At 44.8% G+C, this 15,207-nt stretch overlaps 1 protein-coding gene across 1 annotated transcript; it reads right to left on the bottom strand.

Moving 5' to 3' along the window:
- Positions 1–1,512: 1,512 nt before the first annotated feature.
- On the bottom strand, positions 1,513–12,900 carry FBXW10B (F-box and WD repeat domain containing 10B). The gene is made up of 12 exons (XM_074922364.1): positions 12,708–12,900; positions 12,479–12,606; positions 11,386–11,508; positions 10,678–10,790; positions 10,033–10,236; positions 8,952–9,073; positions 8,254–8,402; positions 7,151–7,293; positions 6,281–6,439; positions 5,005–5,204; positions 3,841–4,029; positions 1,513–2,393 (listed from the first exon to the last, which is right to left on the bottom strand). The coding sequence occupies exons 1-12, from the start codon at positions 12,898–12,900 to the stop codon at positions 1,513–1,515; spliced, it is 2,604 nt and encodes an 867-aa protein (XP_074778465.1).
- Between the last annotated feature and the right edge of the window lie 2,307 nt (positions 12,901–15,207).

Here is a 15,207-nt window from a genome sequence, read left to right as displayed (position 1 = left end):
AATAGGAAGACAACACTCTAATCCTCCTCACTTCGGCATGACTAAAAAGGCATCAGCCTTTCCGTGATGTTTTTCCATCAGGCTTCCTCTATTACATGCTTTTTTCCAGGGGGGTTGTGCCAGAGGGCCTCTGGCTGCAGCTGTGCTGGGCTTACGCCTGATTTCTTGTGAGAAAGTGCCATCCCGTGGCTAAGTGTGAAATCCTTGCTGCTTCGTGTCTGAAAAAAGCAAACCCACCTCAGACGGCTATAATCCCTGTACCATAGCACAGATGTGCTGCAATAAGGCCAGCTGCCAACCTCCATCCTCCCTCATTCCACCCTGCCCAGCCTTTCGGCAGCAAATCTGAACTACAACAGTCCAGCTCCCACATCTTCAGTAGTTTCTTTTTACATGGATACTTATTTTTTATTACTGGTTCATTATTATTCTTTGGGGGACAACTGTTGTTATCTTCCACTGTTAGCAAGGTCTGGCTTAATCACAGGGTTTGGAAGTTGAAGATGACATTAAAATAAACAAACGAAAACTAATCCTCACCCTACTGTATGGGGAGTTTCACAGACTTCCATCTCAAACCAAAACTGCTGCTGAAAGGACCCTGACATGACCATGGGCAGGACTGTCCTGCCTTTAGCCCTTAAGGCAAGAAAATAATGGTAATATGGAATAATGGTCTAGCTACTCAGGGCTGGGCAGCCAGACAGGTTTTTGTCTTCCTGACTCAAGCCAATTTAGGTCCTGAGCATTAATGGAAATTAAGCACATTTAGGCATTTTATCCACGAAAACAGAAAAACAGAAACCACTACTTTTATTGTTTACATAATACAAATTAAATTTTAAGCTGCTCTGCAGCTGGCTGGCCCCCAGCATGTCCAGGGGCCGGACTTGGCACTTCCCCTTGCTGAATGTCACGAGGTCTCTCTCAGCCCATTTCTGCAGCCTGTCTGTGTCCCTCAGGATGGCAGCACCTCGGGATGGCATCAGCCACTCCTCCAGCTTGGTGTCATCTGCCAACGTGCTGAGGGTGCACCCTGCCCCATCATCCATGACACTATTTAATGAAGATGTTAAATAAGATCAGTCCCAGTATTCACCCGTGGGCTACAACACAAGCTACTGGCCTCCAACTAGACTGTGCAACTGATCACCAGTTTTCAGCCCACATTTGTTCAGATTATTAACTCTAATGAATCCACACACACTCTAACGAGTTGTGGGTTGTTTTTTTTTTTTTAATTATTCACACACAGTAGAGCCATATGTTGAGCTATATTAGCATCAAACAGTGCTGTGTCTGTAGTAACAGCAGGTCTAGCAACACAAACCTAGGAGAGGACTCCGTCTATTGACTGCCTTGAGAAATAGGTGAATACACCAATAATACCTCTTTGGAAAACTTACAGAGGAGATGTCCTTTACACTTAGAAACCCCAGGAATCGTCACATGGCAACTCAGCTGCACACCAGAATCTTCAGATACTGGCTGTTTGTAGACTAAGGGATTACCTCAGATAAATGTATTAAACCCAAGTTCAGGAGCAGCTGTTTTCCCCTCCTCAGTAAAAGAGTCTATAGGTAGGCCTTTAATTTTCCTTAACCAGGCCTTCTTGCACGCTTTCTGCTGATCTTCTGTGAGCTTTGTCTCGTGTGCCTGATACTGAGCTACAGTAGCTGCCTCATACACCTCCTTCTCTTTTCCTGTCAGAAGCCTGAACCCACTGTCATTCTGGGAAGGGACTGCAGCACATGGACAAAAGGGCTTTTTTCTCCTGGAAACCGCTTCTTTTTTGATTTGTTCAATCCTCACACGTGCTGATTTGATCAGTTCAGAAGAAGCTGTAAAGGGACTGATAAACTGAATGTTATCTTGAGGGAGAGGAATGACTTTACCGTGACCACCGTGAGCTTTCCGTTCTTGCAGCAAACCACAACAAGTCTTGGGACGTACAAGGGAGGGAGCAGGGATGGAGGAATTCACAGTGGGTCCATGCAAAGAGTTTTTCAGCTTGAGCTGCAGCAGTTTGGTTTCAAAGGGTATAGAAATTCTTTTCATAGTCAGAGAACCACTGTGCAATCTCACACGTCGGAGCTGAACTGTCTGATCCTTTCTGTGTTGCAGAGGGGTTGTATATATTTGTACCATTTCAGGGTGGCGTTGCTGAGGTTCCCATGGAGGTTCCCATGCTTCCCTGACTTTTGCAGTGTGCTCAGTACTGGAGCTGACTGGTGCTGCCTTGCAGGCATTCTGCAGCATGCTGGTGGTTAAGAGGAACTTGTCAGGGGACACTGGACAACTTGGACCTCTTCTATTTTCATGCTGCAAAGCGGCTTCTGCCCTGTCAGGACGTGCAGGTGCACAGAGAGAAGGGCCATGTCCAGATTTGCCATCTGTTTCCAAAAATAAAACAGTACGTTTGGAGTTGAGTTTGTGATCGCTGTTGGCAGGTTAGTACTCTGAGTAAGAGCAAGGATGGGTGCTGGACTGACGGGCATATGGACAGTCCCAGTTTATCTACAGAACAGGCAGCTTAGGAAGCTACAAGGCAGTGGTATGGGTCAAACTGAAGTCAGATTCCACAACATACCTTGTATTTGTGTGTGGAGGGCTTGGTATCCACCGTGTTTGAAACCATGCTTTCTAAAAGGAATGAGGTTCCCCATCACCTCTTCTCATACACCCCTTTCTCATCTTACAGTTTGTGCTTTGGGAAAAGCCTTTAAGACAAGTTGGTTCCGGGTAGAAATCTTTGAAGGAGCTGACACCAAAGAACCACTCTGAACTATTAACTGCTGAGAGCTGCATTTGAATTGGAAATCACAAGACATGCTTCACAGCCTAGCTCTGCAGTCTCAGGGGGTGTATGGGGTGACTTGTGCTGTATGACAGAGACATCAGGATGGATTGTGTGATTATGCCCTTGACTAAGAACTTGATGGGGATTATGACACAGACTGTGTAAGATGCTCAGTCCCATGGCCTTGCCATAGCGATTAATTTGTCACTTTGCTTTGCAATGTCATGCCATTCACATGTCATTGCTTTGTAATTCTGTTTTCCAGGCTGGTTAACAAACTTCTGCCCTCTGGAAATGTTTTTCAGAGAACATTAAGTTACAGTGCAGAAAGGCAGAATACACCAAAACAACAATGAAAATTACTGCTTGTTCCTTGTTACAGAATTTACAGCTGCTTAATCTGCGCATACACATGACCCTGCATCTTAGTTACAAACACCAGGAGTTTGGGGTTGGAGATTTCCAATTGGTACAGCTCTTCTGAAGTAAGATTTTGGAGTATGTCTTAAAGTTTAAGATCTCAACAGATTTTGAATATAAAACATGAGAAAAGTTAACTTGAGACAAATGCCATATGGCCACAGACCATGTTTATGATCTCAGTACTATCTCATTTACAAGTTTCAGGTTGCCATGTCATTGCTGAATGAGACGATTTACATACAATTTTTTAAACCGATTTTCTGAGATACTGCTATTGATTCAATACCAACTACTTGAATAAATTTTGTGCCCAATTCTCTTACACCTCTTAAAGGAATCAAAAAAAATAGAATAAGGATACAGTAAAAAACCCCTATATACCAGAGAACTTGGCTTTATAGCTAAAGCTGATCTCTTGTCCTATTTATTTGATTGATCTAAAGCAGCTTCTGTAGCCATCACAGGCTCTGCAAAGTGATCTGTTTCACCACTGCAAACTTTTCATCCGGAACGGGCCTGTCTTCTGGAGCTCCTTACCTTTTGTTTAATCCATTCAGTTATCTTAGGTGCACTTGTTTGAAGAATTACTGTCCTACATAGCTGTGAAGAGTTCTTACCAGTATCCACTAGGATTCTTGCAGAACGTGCTCTCGCTGACTTTCCCGAGGTAAAGCTACGGGGTTGTGTGGTACCAGGAGCGAAAAGCTTTTTCTGCTGCTCTGCCTGATCATGAAAACTCTTTTCCATCTTGAGAAAATGCTGGTGTTGCTGGCAAGCTGCTGGTTTCATCAGTCCACTGCAGAGAGCTAGAAAACAGAAGGGTTATCTCAAAACTTCACTGGTGTTAATTTTTTTTTTTTTTTAATTAAATAAAATCTTTATAACTGATGAGGTTTCAAGTCTTTGTTTTGCCTCTTATCACAGCTTCTAAAGGCCTTGGTATTAGAAATGATGCAAAGATATTTGAATAGCAGAAAACCTCACAGAATTCAAAGATGACAGCAAATGTTGATTTTTAAAAAATATTAAGTATGTATACTTAACCTATACATTTTTGCAACTAAAATTAAAATATATTGCAGTCCCTCTTTGCTTCCTGTTTCTACAAACTGTAGATCTTTTACCAAGTAGGGCTGCATCAAGGAGGCCAGCATGTGATGGCCGTACAGGCACGAAAACTTTCCTAGCCCATGAGTTTATCTGCAACATGCAGTTTGATTTTAGAGCTGGAAAATTTGTGATACATGCTGTATTAAATAACAGCTGATTTTTAAAAAATAAAATCACAGTGTTACAATTTAAAAGGTGCCTGCTTATGTGCAATCACATTTCCTCGTGATGGCAGATCCTGAGTGCAGGTGTCCTATGACTTTCTAGAGTATTTTCTAATAAATAATTCAAGCACTGAATCAGCACCCTGTTTCCGTGCATGCCAGCTGTAAGAATATGAATAATACTACTGATTTCTCTATTACTCAGTTAGAGAGTGACAGTGCCTGTCTTGACAAACGTGTTGAATTTATACCAAACCTTTCTAAAGAGGTACAAAGGTTTCACAAAAGCCTGGAAATGACAGAACTATTGAAATGCAACAGCACATCTACCAGACTGCACTTTAGAAAAGCAGCATCTGTAAATTGATTCAGATGAAGGCAGCGGGTCCTGGAACTCATTTTAGAAAATGGCAGCATATTGCAGAGGCTGTACGGAATACTTTGAGATGTTCCGCAGGTTTTTGGTGGCCACCAGTGTATCCAGCAACAGCATGAGCTGGTCAGCACCTTGTGTCTTCAGAGCAAGTCGACGCATGTGGCTGAGGTCGGGGCGTTTCCTTGGCTGAAGGTGAAGTGATGTGCTGTTTGAAGGCCCCTTGAACTGTTTTTTCTTCCCCACCACCTCTCTGTTGGCGTCTAAGGTATAGTCCCACCTGACATCCTCGAACTGGAACATCAACAGACTACTTGGTGAGTTGACCACCAGCCTGGAGACGGGAAGGAAGAAGCTGTTACAAGCACAGGTATCATTAACACAGCAGTTACTCCCTAACAGGGCCATTTGCTTCTGCCCAGTGCAAAACCTGAGGGCACTTAAACAGCTTCAAGATAACCATCGCTTGTTTAAGGGAGCAGTAGCAATTAGTCCCATCAGCCCAGTCCAATCAGACGTGGTATATTTTAACTCATACTATGTATGAGCTCTACAGGGCTCTTTTCATTCAGCTCTAAGGCAAAAATAGTTTTAAAATAATTAGGATGAAAATTGCCAACAGTGGACTAAGCTAGATCAGTGCAATGCCAAAAGAAACTGGAGACAACATATTATTAGGGTTATCTAAACCTAAACTGGTGTACTAGGTCTGGCTGGGATGGAGGTTTTTTTCTTCATAGCAGCCCACAGGTTATTGTATTTTAGAGTTGTGGCCAAAACAGCATTGATAACACACCAGTGTTTTAGCTATTGCTTGCACAGAAGCTGGGAACTACCTTCAGTTTAGAGGTGCAGATGTGAAGGAACTTGAAATAATTCTCCATTATTGGCTTTTATAAAGAGTCAGTAGGTCAGAGAACAGGTAAAGGCTTTGTCAGGCTTGAGCTTGATTCTCCAACCCCTTAAGAAATTTGGGTTCTCAATTCAGCTTTACAGTCGGTCCATAGAATTGTAGAATCATTTAGGTTGGAAGAGACCTTTAAGATCATCACATCCAACTTCAAATCTAACATGGACAAGTCCACCATGCAACCATGTCCCTAAGCACCAGGACTACACATCTTCTGAACACCTCCAGGGATAGTGATTCAACCACTTCCCTGGGCAGCCTGTTCCAACACTGTATCTTAAGTCGTACAGAAACAGGAAACTGTAGATTGCTGAATGGACTAAGCAAATCTATTTTCAGCCATTGCTAACAAAACCAAATTACTGAAGCAGCCAATAAGCAGTAGAGCCCTTTAAAGCTTATTTGTCAGAAGTATGGTAAAAACCCCCAAACACATAATGCCTTAAATTACAGCGTTATCTGTCTAGTTTGGTTCAGGGACTGCGGCTGTCATCACCAACCTGTTTTCTGCAACACAGAAAGAAGATATGGGATCCCCTCTGCTACTGGCCATCAACACTTTCAGGCAAGTGCCAGTCAGGTAGTTAAATATACGAATCCTTCCGTCAGCACAGCCACTGATGACTCTGAGATAGAGGAACTCCAGAGACAGAACTTCCCTGAAAACACAACATGACAGTGTTTGTACATTCATCATGCTTTCACAAGGAGACGTGATCAACCACCTCTTTTGTCTGGGAGGAGATGCAAAGCTCTGCCTCCATCAACAGGCTGAACAAAGAAGCTCTCTGAGATATTTAAAAGACTGAGTAGTAAAGTCTGTCATAATCACTCCGTGTCCAAACAAATCAACTGAGCACACCCTCAGAGCAACCAGTGTGGTTATAGCCATCTGCTGTGTTTTAAATTTCATTTTTATGTCTAGGAAATTAAAACAATATGATGCTACAGTTTTCACAGTTCTAATAAACAATTAAAGTTTTAGAAGATAACAATATACAGCTGATAGGGTTCAGCATGTAACTGAGACACCTCTGACACAGACAGTATCTTCTGCTGACCAGGTGGCACGATGTCCTTCTGCATATGCCTTGAAATATTGGGCTGTCAGTCTTAAGCCACCCCTACTTGTGAACAAGTGGTTGCATATTTGCATTTTAGGTTGTTATAGGTCTTAACTAACAAACACTGGTTGTGACCACAATAGTGCCTGACAGTTTTAAAGATGAAGACTGATTGTTGGAAGTGGGGATATTTCAAATCCTAAAACTGATAATGAAGGTGTTTTGTGTTCCTATAAAGGAGACTTTTTTTTTTTTTACAGATTTAGTGGACTGTTGAATACAACTTGAAACACATCCAATTCCTACTTAGGGTGGCGGAAAGCTATTAGGCATCTCTTAAGGTTTCCCAACATGCTCCATCCCAGCACGTATCCATCGGTGCTTCCTGTGACTAGGTGCCACTGATCAAAGGACAAGCACTTAACTGGGCCTTGGTGCCCCTCTAATGTCTGCAAAGTAAAGAAATAGGTACAACACTGTCAGCAATCTGGATATAAACATGCCAAGATATCTTATGGCTTTCACAGCAGCCTTACATATTATACTGCAGTTTTATTGGGTGTTATTATAATATACCAATACACCCTATGGATAACAGTGTTATTTTTATAATCACTTATAAGAAATATTCTGGGCTTGTTGGTGATGATGAGCTACTGATGTGGAATTAACACCCATTTTCCATCTTTATTACATGTGCTAAATAGACGTTACTGCACTGGGACCTTTGTGATCTATGGAATCACCCAGGAGATCACAAGGATTCACCCAGTGGAGGAGAGTGAACTGCTCTGACTATAGTGGAAGGGGCAACTGCAAACAGCTCAGCTGGCGCTGGGGTAGCTGGCGTCTGAGATGCATCTCAACTGGCAACTCTCTGCCCCACGGGTAGTAAGAGCTTCACTCCTTCCAACTAATTCTGGACGCCTGCTAAGGTAATTAGCAGACTCTGGCCTCAATCTTTACACTGCAGAGCAGCTATCCAGCTGCTTCAGCTTTATGAACTGGTTCTGAGAGCAAGTTTCATATTTTGGTCTAACCCATGATACCTCCAAGCCCAAGAGCTGTTAGCCAGGAGCTGTTAGCCAAGCCCTCCCACCCTCTTCCCAGGTTCTGAATGTTTCTACAGGAGCAGAGATTAATGTATCTACAGAGATCAAGTAATGGTGGAGGCTAAGCGAGGCAAATCAAACCCTGGGTAAAAACTGACAGCTGTTTTCAAATCAGTTTTTATATTATTTGCTTACAAATAATTCCTCAATTTCTTTTATCAGTTCAGACTGCTTTGATTGGGGGGGGTTTTTTTTTTTTTTTAGAAAGTCTTCAACAAAAGCAAAAAGCTATGATACACTAGCACAGAAGATTTTTGACTATTTAGCGCAAAATTATCCTGCTAAGAAGAAACTTACTTTGATCAGAGTGCCAGTATCAGCACACCAGACTTTCACCAGCCCTTGGACAACCCCGCTGACAATACGGGTGCTGTCCATTTTAACTACCCAAACAGCACTCTTGTGCTTCAGGGTCTTGAGACATTTCCCACTCTCCAAGCTCCACACTGTTAGGGGAAAAGGGGAGAAATATTAAATATATATATGCTCCAACGATAAATTTTTCTGATTTAATTAAAAGATACTATTGGAATGACAGTTGCACCTTCTACCCTCAGCTCTGCATGGAGCCAGGTCTTGGTTTAAAGAGTGTACTTGCCTGGCAAAATTTTTAAATGTGAAGTCCTGAAAATGGCACATCCTTTTCATCCATATTCTGTAAGCTAATAACAAGGAAATTTCTGTCAAAGCTGAAATTTAATACAAGTCTCCCAAGACTTGGTCTAGCCCTAGAGCCACAAAGCTATTAAAACTGAATAAAAGCAGAAATGATGAGAATTTATTCAATGACACAATCAGAGCCCTTGTGTTGCATGTGTCAGCTTAGGCTGTTCTGGAAGCAAAAACATGCGATACTAAAATTCACCTTCTGATTTATAGATTTACTTTCATACTCATACACTGCCTGTGTCACACTCATCACAACTCCCAAGTACTCTGCCCATTGCTCACCCCTGTTTGCCTTCAGCTGGGAAGCTGCAAATCTTGGCTCTCACCTTTTACCATCCCGTCTCTGGCTCCTGACACAAACTGCTCTTCATGTAAGTCCAAGCAGGTGACTGTCCCACAGTGACCATTAAAAATTTTCACACAAGCACCGCTGTATATATTCCAGCATCTACAAAGGACCAACGAAAAAGGGAATGCAGTGATTAACTGATGGCTTATTCATCTTATTCATTATTTCCAGCTCTTCCCCCATACACACTAGGTTAAAACCAGGAGTCATTCCACTAAAGTGTTGGAGGATTTGGAATGATGAAGTCAGGCTTAGTATTAAACTTTTACCAATATTCTTCTGCCTACAAACTGCCTGGAAATGTGCGGCTAGATTTCACCTTTGTCAGTTACCTTCAATAAACCTTAAAATATGGAGCTTTCCAGGTAAGATTGTTTTTTTACTGACCAAGATGATTTCTGTTGACTTTATCTAGAGAACTCAAGCCTGCACTTAAACAAACAGCCCTTTTGGAGTGGGAAGGGGCAGGGAGGACAGAGCCTGAGCGGTATAACTCTTTCCCCTTTAGTTAAATGATCCTATGCAATTGCCACGCCAGAGCTAGGCAATCTGCTGTTTCACTTTTCACCCCTCATCACAATATTTTTGAGATGTAGTGATAAATAAGATGTAAGAGCGGATCTTCTCCACCCCTTGTTTCTGAGTGCGGTACCTGGGAAGGAGCAGCTGTACAGCAGGTACCCAGGTGTTGAGCCTGCTTAGCACAACAGGCCTTCTAAAATGTCACGGAGAAATCCAGCCTCCCTGAACTTGATGCTGACCTTAGCAAGGTCAGAATCTCACTGCAAGTGCCCATGGAAAACATATCTGGTGTTTTAAGATACTTTAGAAAAACCTGTGCGTCAACACATCTTCCTATTTTACTGGGTGAAACTGGGAAACAGAAACTGTCCTGTGTGAGTGGGGGATGCGTTTCCTTGTCTATTGTTCTTTCTTCATTGCTCTAATGAAAGTGATGAAAGGAGGATTCCTAAGGGTTGGAGTGGAAGGATTAAAGTTTCATTTTTCCTGGATTTTCCAAGGGGCTGGTATCAGGGCACAGACCCAGTGCTGCTCACCTGATGCTGAGATCAAAGCTTGCACTGAGAACAAACCCTTTCTTCTCATTGAGGAAGAGTGCTTTGATGCTCCCAGCATGGCCAGAGAGCACAGGTGGCACTTCTTTCATTCCCAACGTACCAAGAAGCCTCACTTTTCGGTCTGCAGAGCCAACGGCTACCAAGTTTCCACCACTGTAGTGGATTATTCTGCTTCGGTCTGATCTAGATAAGAAACAGCGATTGAGATGAGCTTTAGCCAGCTAACAAGGTACAACAGGCATTTCTTTGATGCTTAATGGTCCTCACTGAGCATCCTGATGGGCAACACTCTCAAGTGGGTGAATGCTTTGCAGGGCACCACAACCAAGGTCCCTGGTTCTTCATAACTGAGTTTCTATCTGGAGGGTAAGCTTAAAAAGGGGACAGGGCTCCTCTCGGCCCCATATCCCTTGTGATAGATACACCGTGGATCACTAGCCCTTATGTCTTCAAAAATATCTTATCTTGGTATCTTTATAAAAAACTGGATTTGACACTGAGGATTTCTTAACACTGATGCTGAGAGACCCTTCTCCAGCTGTACATTGTCACAGAAGGATCTCAGGGAATGGGACAGGTTTTCAGAAGCTGCTGTTTGGCCCTACAGCCGGGCAGTCTACTCACTGCTCCATGAGGACACGAATATTGTAGGAGGCACAGAAGACATTTCTCTCCTCCAGCTGGATCGTGTCAGTTTTCAGATCATGATAAGCTGCCTGCAGATTGTCTTCCTTCTCCTGAAAAGTAAAAGAAAAAAATGAAAGAGAAAGTAGGGAAAAGTGACTCAGGGAGGGAGAAATGCAGCATTATTCCATAGTATCAAACATATCAGCTTGGTCCCCACTATAGCATCGAGACCAAGAGAGTTGGCATGGAACACCCAGACCACAGAGTTGGCAAGGTGTTGGCATGGAACACCCAGACCACAGAAACTTCCTGGTCAGTGCCGAAACAAGGGTTGTTCCCATGCCATGTGCCATGGCAAAAATGGAAAACCTGACAGCTACACCCTTTATTCTTTGGGGGAAAGGCCGTGTCCTTGTGATGCTGCCCAGCCTTGCCAGCACTCTGGCCTCAAGGCTCTGCGTGCAGTGGGGGGATGCATTAGGACACGGCAGGAGTTCAGGGATGCCGGCTCCCTCCTGTGCAAGAAGGTGCTGAGCAAGCATTATCCTTATGAAGTGCTCATGATGGTCCAAGCCAGAAGTGGGAGTGGGAGAAGAGCTAAGCAACTCCGAATTCACTATCCTGTCTTCCAAGACTACCATGTCCTCCTTCCTCCCCAAATACTGAAATGCCAGATCTGTGGAAGGCAAACAACTTCCAACATACCTTCGTTTGACCTCCCCAACTGTGGCCTTTCACTTCGATGACATCACCCTCTTCGTTTAACTGTGGAATTGTCACATCGACTGTTTTAGCATAGTTTGAAACTGCTCCTCGGGGCCTCAACCCCTGGAACAAACCAGTAGAGGCGATGCAGTTACTGCAGAGCCCACACACATGAAAGATGCTGCCCACATGCTGATGCTTCAGCATTTCCCTGGGATGCTGAAGGTACATGCAAAGCTGAGCTGCACACACTGGCACATTTGTCTAAGAGACCTGGTTTGCATTTACTACTTTGTCGGTATAAGATTTAAACTTGTGAAAAATAACTGCTTTCTATTTTTTTCCAAATTCTAGTCTTAAGCTTTTAATAAGCTACAAAATTTCAAAGTACATCTCATCTTCGGTGAGCGCTCATTTGATTCAGAATCCAAACCCACTGAGACAAGAGGCTCTCAAAGCATCTTTATCAATATTTAAGATTCATTATTAATGTGTGAAATCTTCCATTAAGCCTTCCTGAATGCTAGCACAGAGCAGAGATTTCTATTCTCTCTTCACAAATCAAAGCATGGAGAGAGTCCTAGCTATCTCTTTGGGAATTTTACCTTACACAGCTTGGTGTATGGCAGGTCTGTACTAACCAGGACAAGCCTTTCCTAGAAGTTCTGCTTTACCTTGTCCCAACCACCAGCTCCAACTTTTCACAAAGAACCCTAGCATTTCCATCTTCCTATGTGAAGCAAATAAAGCTCATGTTTGAGCTGCTTCAGGTAGCTCTGCCCAATTTCCACAAGCTCCTGGAAGTCCACTAGTTGTGTTTGTGACCAAACTCTGCTTTCTTGATTACAAGAATCTTTGATCCATTTTTAGAGTCACAGGCTCTCTAAAGATCACTAAAAGCTGTTCTGTTGTGCTCACTTGCGGCAGTACAAACACCTGACCTGGCTTAGCTCTGCAGACGGAGGAAGAAGGAACAGGGTGAAGTTGGGAGGTAGCTGCTAATAAAAGCATCTCCATCTAATGCCTTGGGCAGTAGCAGAAAAACACACTCTTCTTAAAGTGCATAATAATGGCAGAAACCCAGGCACCATACCTGCAAATACAGGATCTTCTCCTGTACTATGCTTTGACGCACACGTTCCCTCTTGACTTCTTTGGCCAGAAAATCCCAGCATCTACTCACAGCAGCACATGCATCGAGGGATTTTTCATCCAAAAGCCCTGAGAAATTAAAGGCACAGATTGACTAACCTTCTATCCACGCTACAGACCATTCATTACCCTTAGGGGAAACCACCCTTGGAAAACGAGAGCAGCTTTACCCAGGATGTACATGGAGAGGTGAGCTGGCAGGCAGCGAATGAAGTCCTTGGCTTGGCTGACACTAGAAGGTGACCAGAGAGATGCAGGAACCACGGTGACATCTTGCTCAGCCAAGGACATAACAGGTGAGCTGTCCTCTGCATCAGCACCCTCCTGGATGAGGCACTGGGTGTTTTGGTGCCAGAAGCACATTGCTGGTGGTTGACCACCTAGAAGACAGGGGAATTTACAGCCTTGTCAGCACGTGAGCTTTGGTGGCTGTTAACAGCAACGTTGTTAGTAACACACTGCAGGACTTGGTTGGTCTGACTCTTCTGCTAATCCCTTTGGCAGTGTGCCCTTCAAAGGAAAGTGCCAAAAACACTCAGGATCTTGCGGGGAGAGTTCACACCAGCGGTGTTTGAGGGCAGAGGATGACAACTCTTCCCACTCACCACTGCCCTGAAGGGTCACGAGGGCTCTTCGCAGCTGGAAAAATCAGGTGATCAGAGGGACCACAGGAGACCCTGGGTGAGCTTGGTGGGGACACAGTGTGACAGTTTCCTCTTTACAAACACAAGATACTTTACCTCCTCCAACTCTATCTACAGCAGTCACCAGCACGGGAGGGTGACTGTCCCAGGCTCCGTGGGGGAATACCAAAACAACCTTGTGCCAAGGACATAGCACTTCTGTCCTGAAAAGAGTGGAAAAGCTTCTCTTCCTTTAGCCATTAGATTTTCACCAGCAAAAATATGACCTGGGTTATGACACTGCAAAAGGAAAGGGGGACAAATTTCTCCATTGTCCCCAAGATAAGGGAAGGGTAAACACAGCTAATGCCTTTCTCACATTAGTAGCTTTTGCTGGTGTCCACGTACACCTCTAGCTTCTCCGCCAAACTTCAACCCCCCATGGTGTAAGGCTTTCCTTCCTTTTAGGTGCAACACCAGCCACGGTGCTACATTTTTAAATTCAGGTTGTGCTGGTGGAAGACCTTACACCTGGCAGAACATCCTCTGAGTCAGCAGAAGGGAAGACACTGTTTTTCATCTCTTCACTGAGTGTGTACTGTCAGCACCTCGGCAAACCTGGGACCTGACTCAGAACGAAGACGAGCATCTGTTGAATGGCATCACCTCCCTTGCATGGCACTTTGAAGTTCCCAGCTAACTATTGCCGTGGTCTGCCATGCTTTTGACCCAGAACAGAGCTGTTCCTAGACAGTGCCAGTTGTTCGTGTCCTGGTATGAAACACCATAGATTTTCTTCCCCTAGTATCAAATACTCAGGTAGTGGTGCCCATCATACTGAGCTGGCCAGTTCTTGCAGATGAGGTTTTACTTAAAAGATTCCAGAAGAACCTATCCCTTCTAGCTATGCAGAATTAGTCCCTTCAGTGCTTTTTGCAGTATGGTTTTCATTACCTAAAACATTCAGTTCTCAACCACTCCTCCTGAGATGCGTTGCCCAGGAAAATTCATGAGGAAGTTTTTGTCATTACACTGTTGTCAGGGACTCTCCATTATAAGCTACATTCCTCTTCCCTTTAACGATCACTTCATTTACAGGGCTGCTGCACAGGGGTGCACACATGCAGGCTGGCCCCGAGAGGCTGATGCTGGGCCAGGATGAAGCTGTCAGGTCCGAGTCCCCTCTGGCCCTGTCTCCTGCTGCCAGGAGCACCCTTCATGGCCTGTGCTCGTCCCCCACTTTGCCCCCTCACTCCCTACAGCTCGAAGGATCAGACACCTAAACAATACCAGATTTGCAGAGCACAACGCAAATAGAGCTACACTTAACAGTTATGTTGGCTGGGCTGTTTCTTTCAGCAGTTGCCCTTTATACTGCCCGCATGGGAAATTTTAAAATACCTGCCAGACAGGGGAACAAGCATCGGGAGCTGCCAGACGGCTGCAGACGACAGAAAGGAGCCTGGGTAACGTTATCTCCATCTTCACATCACCCCTGGACCACAGTGCTTGTACCTAGAGGTGGCTCTGACACAGCCTGAGCATCTCCTCCGACTGCGGGCTGGCCCAGAGCGTGACCTGAGCAAGCTCAGGGGCAGATCTTGATCCACAGGACAAGCCAAGGGTGACTGCAGCCCCCCGCACCCCCGAGGGACACGAGGCACGCTCACAATCTGGTCCCAGCCCTGCCGCGCTGCCGACAGCACCTCATTCCCCCGGCAAGACGAGGGGCAAGGGCTGCGTGCTGCCTCTCCGGAGCACGGTCCCGGCGGGAAGGGACCACGAGTCATGGGTGACATCGCTCTGCCCCACTCGTGTTCAGCGCAGACACCGTGCACGTCTCAGGTGGGAGAAACCCAAGAGGATTTCTGGAGATGAGGGGAAGCCAGCACAGCCCCAGCGAGGCTGATAAACAAAACAGGCACTAAAGGGAAAACCACGGCGGCATCAGCACCCCCAAACATCAAACCCCAGCAGCCTGGCTGACCTGACGCGGGGGGGGTGGGGGGTGTTGAGCTGCAATTTTCTGCCTGCTAAGCGGTAAATG

Source organism: Athene noctua, chromosome 18, assembly GCF_965140245.1.
Source record: "Athene noctua chromosome 18, bAthNoc1.hap1.1, whole genome shotgun sequence".
NCBI lineage: Eukaryota > Metazoa > Chordata > Aves > Strigiformes > Strigidae > Athene > Athene noctua.
This window is presented reverse-complemented; position numbering and strand designations above follow the sequence as displayed.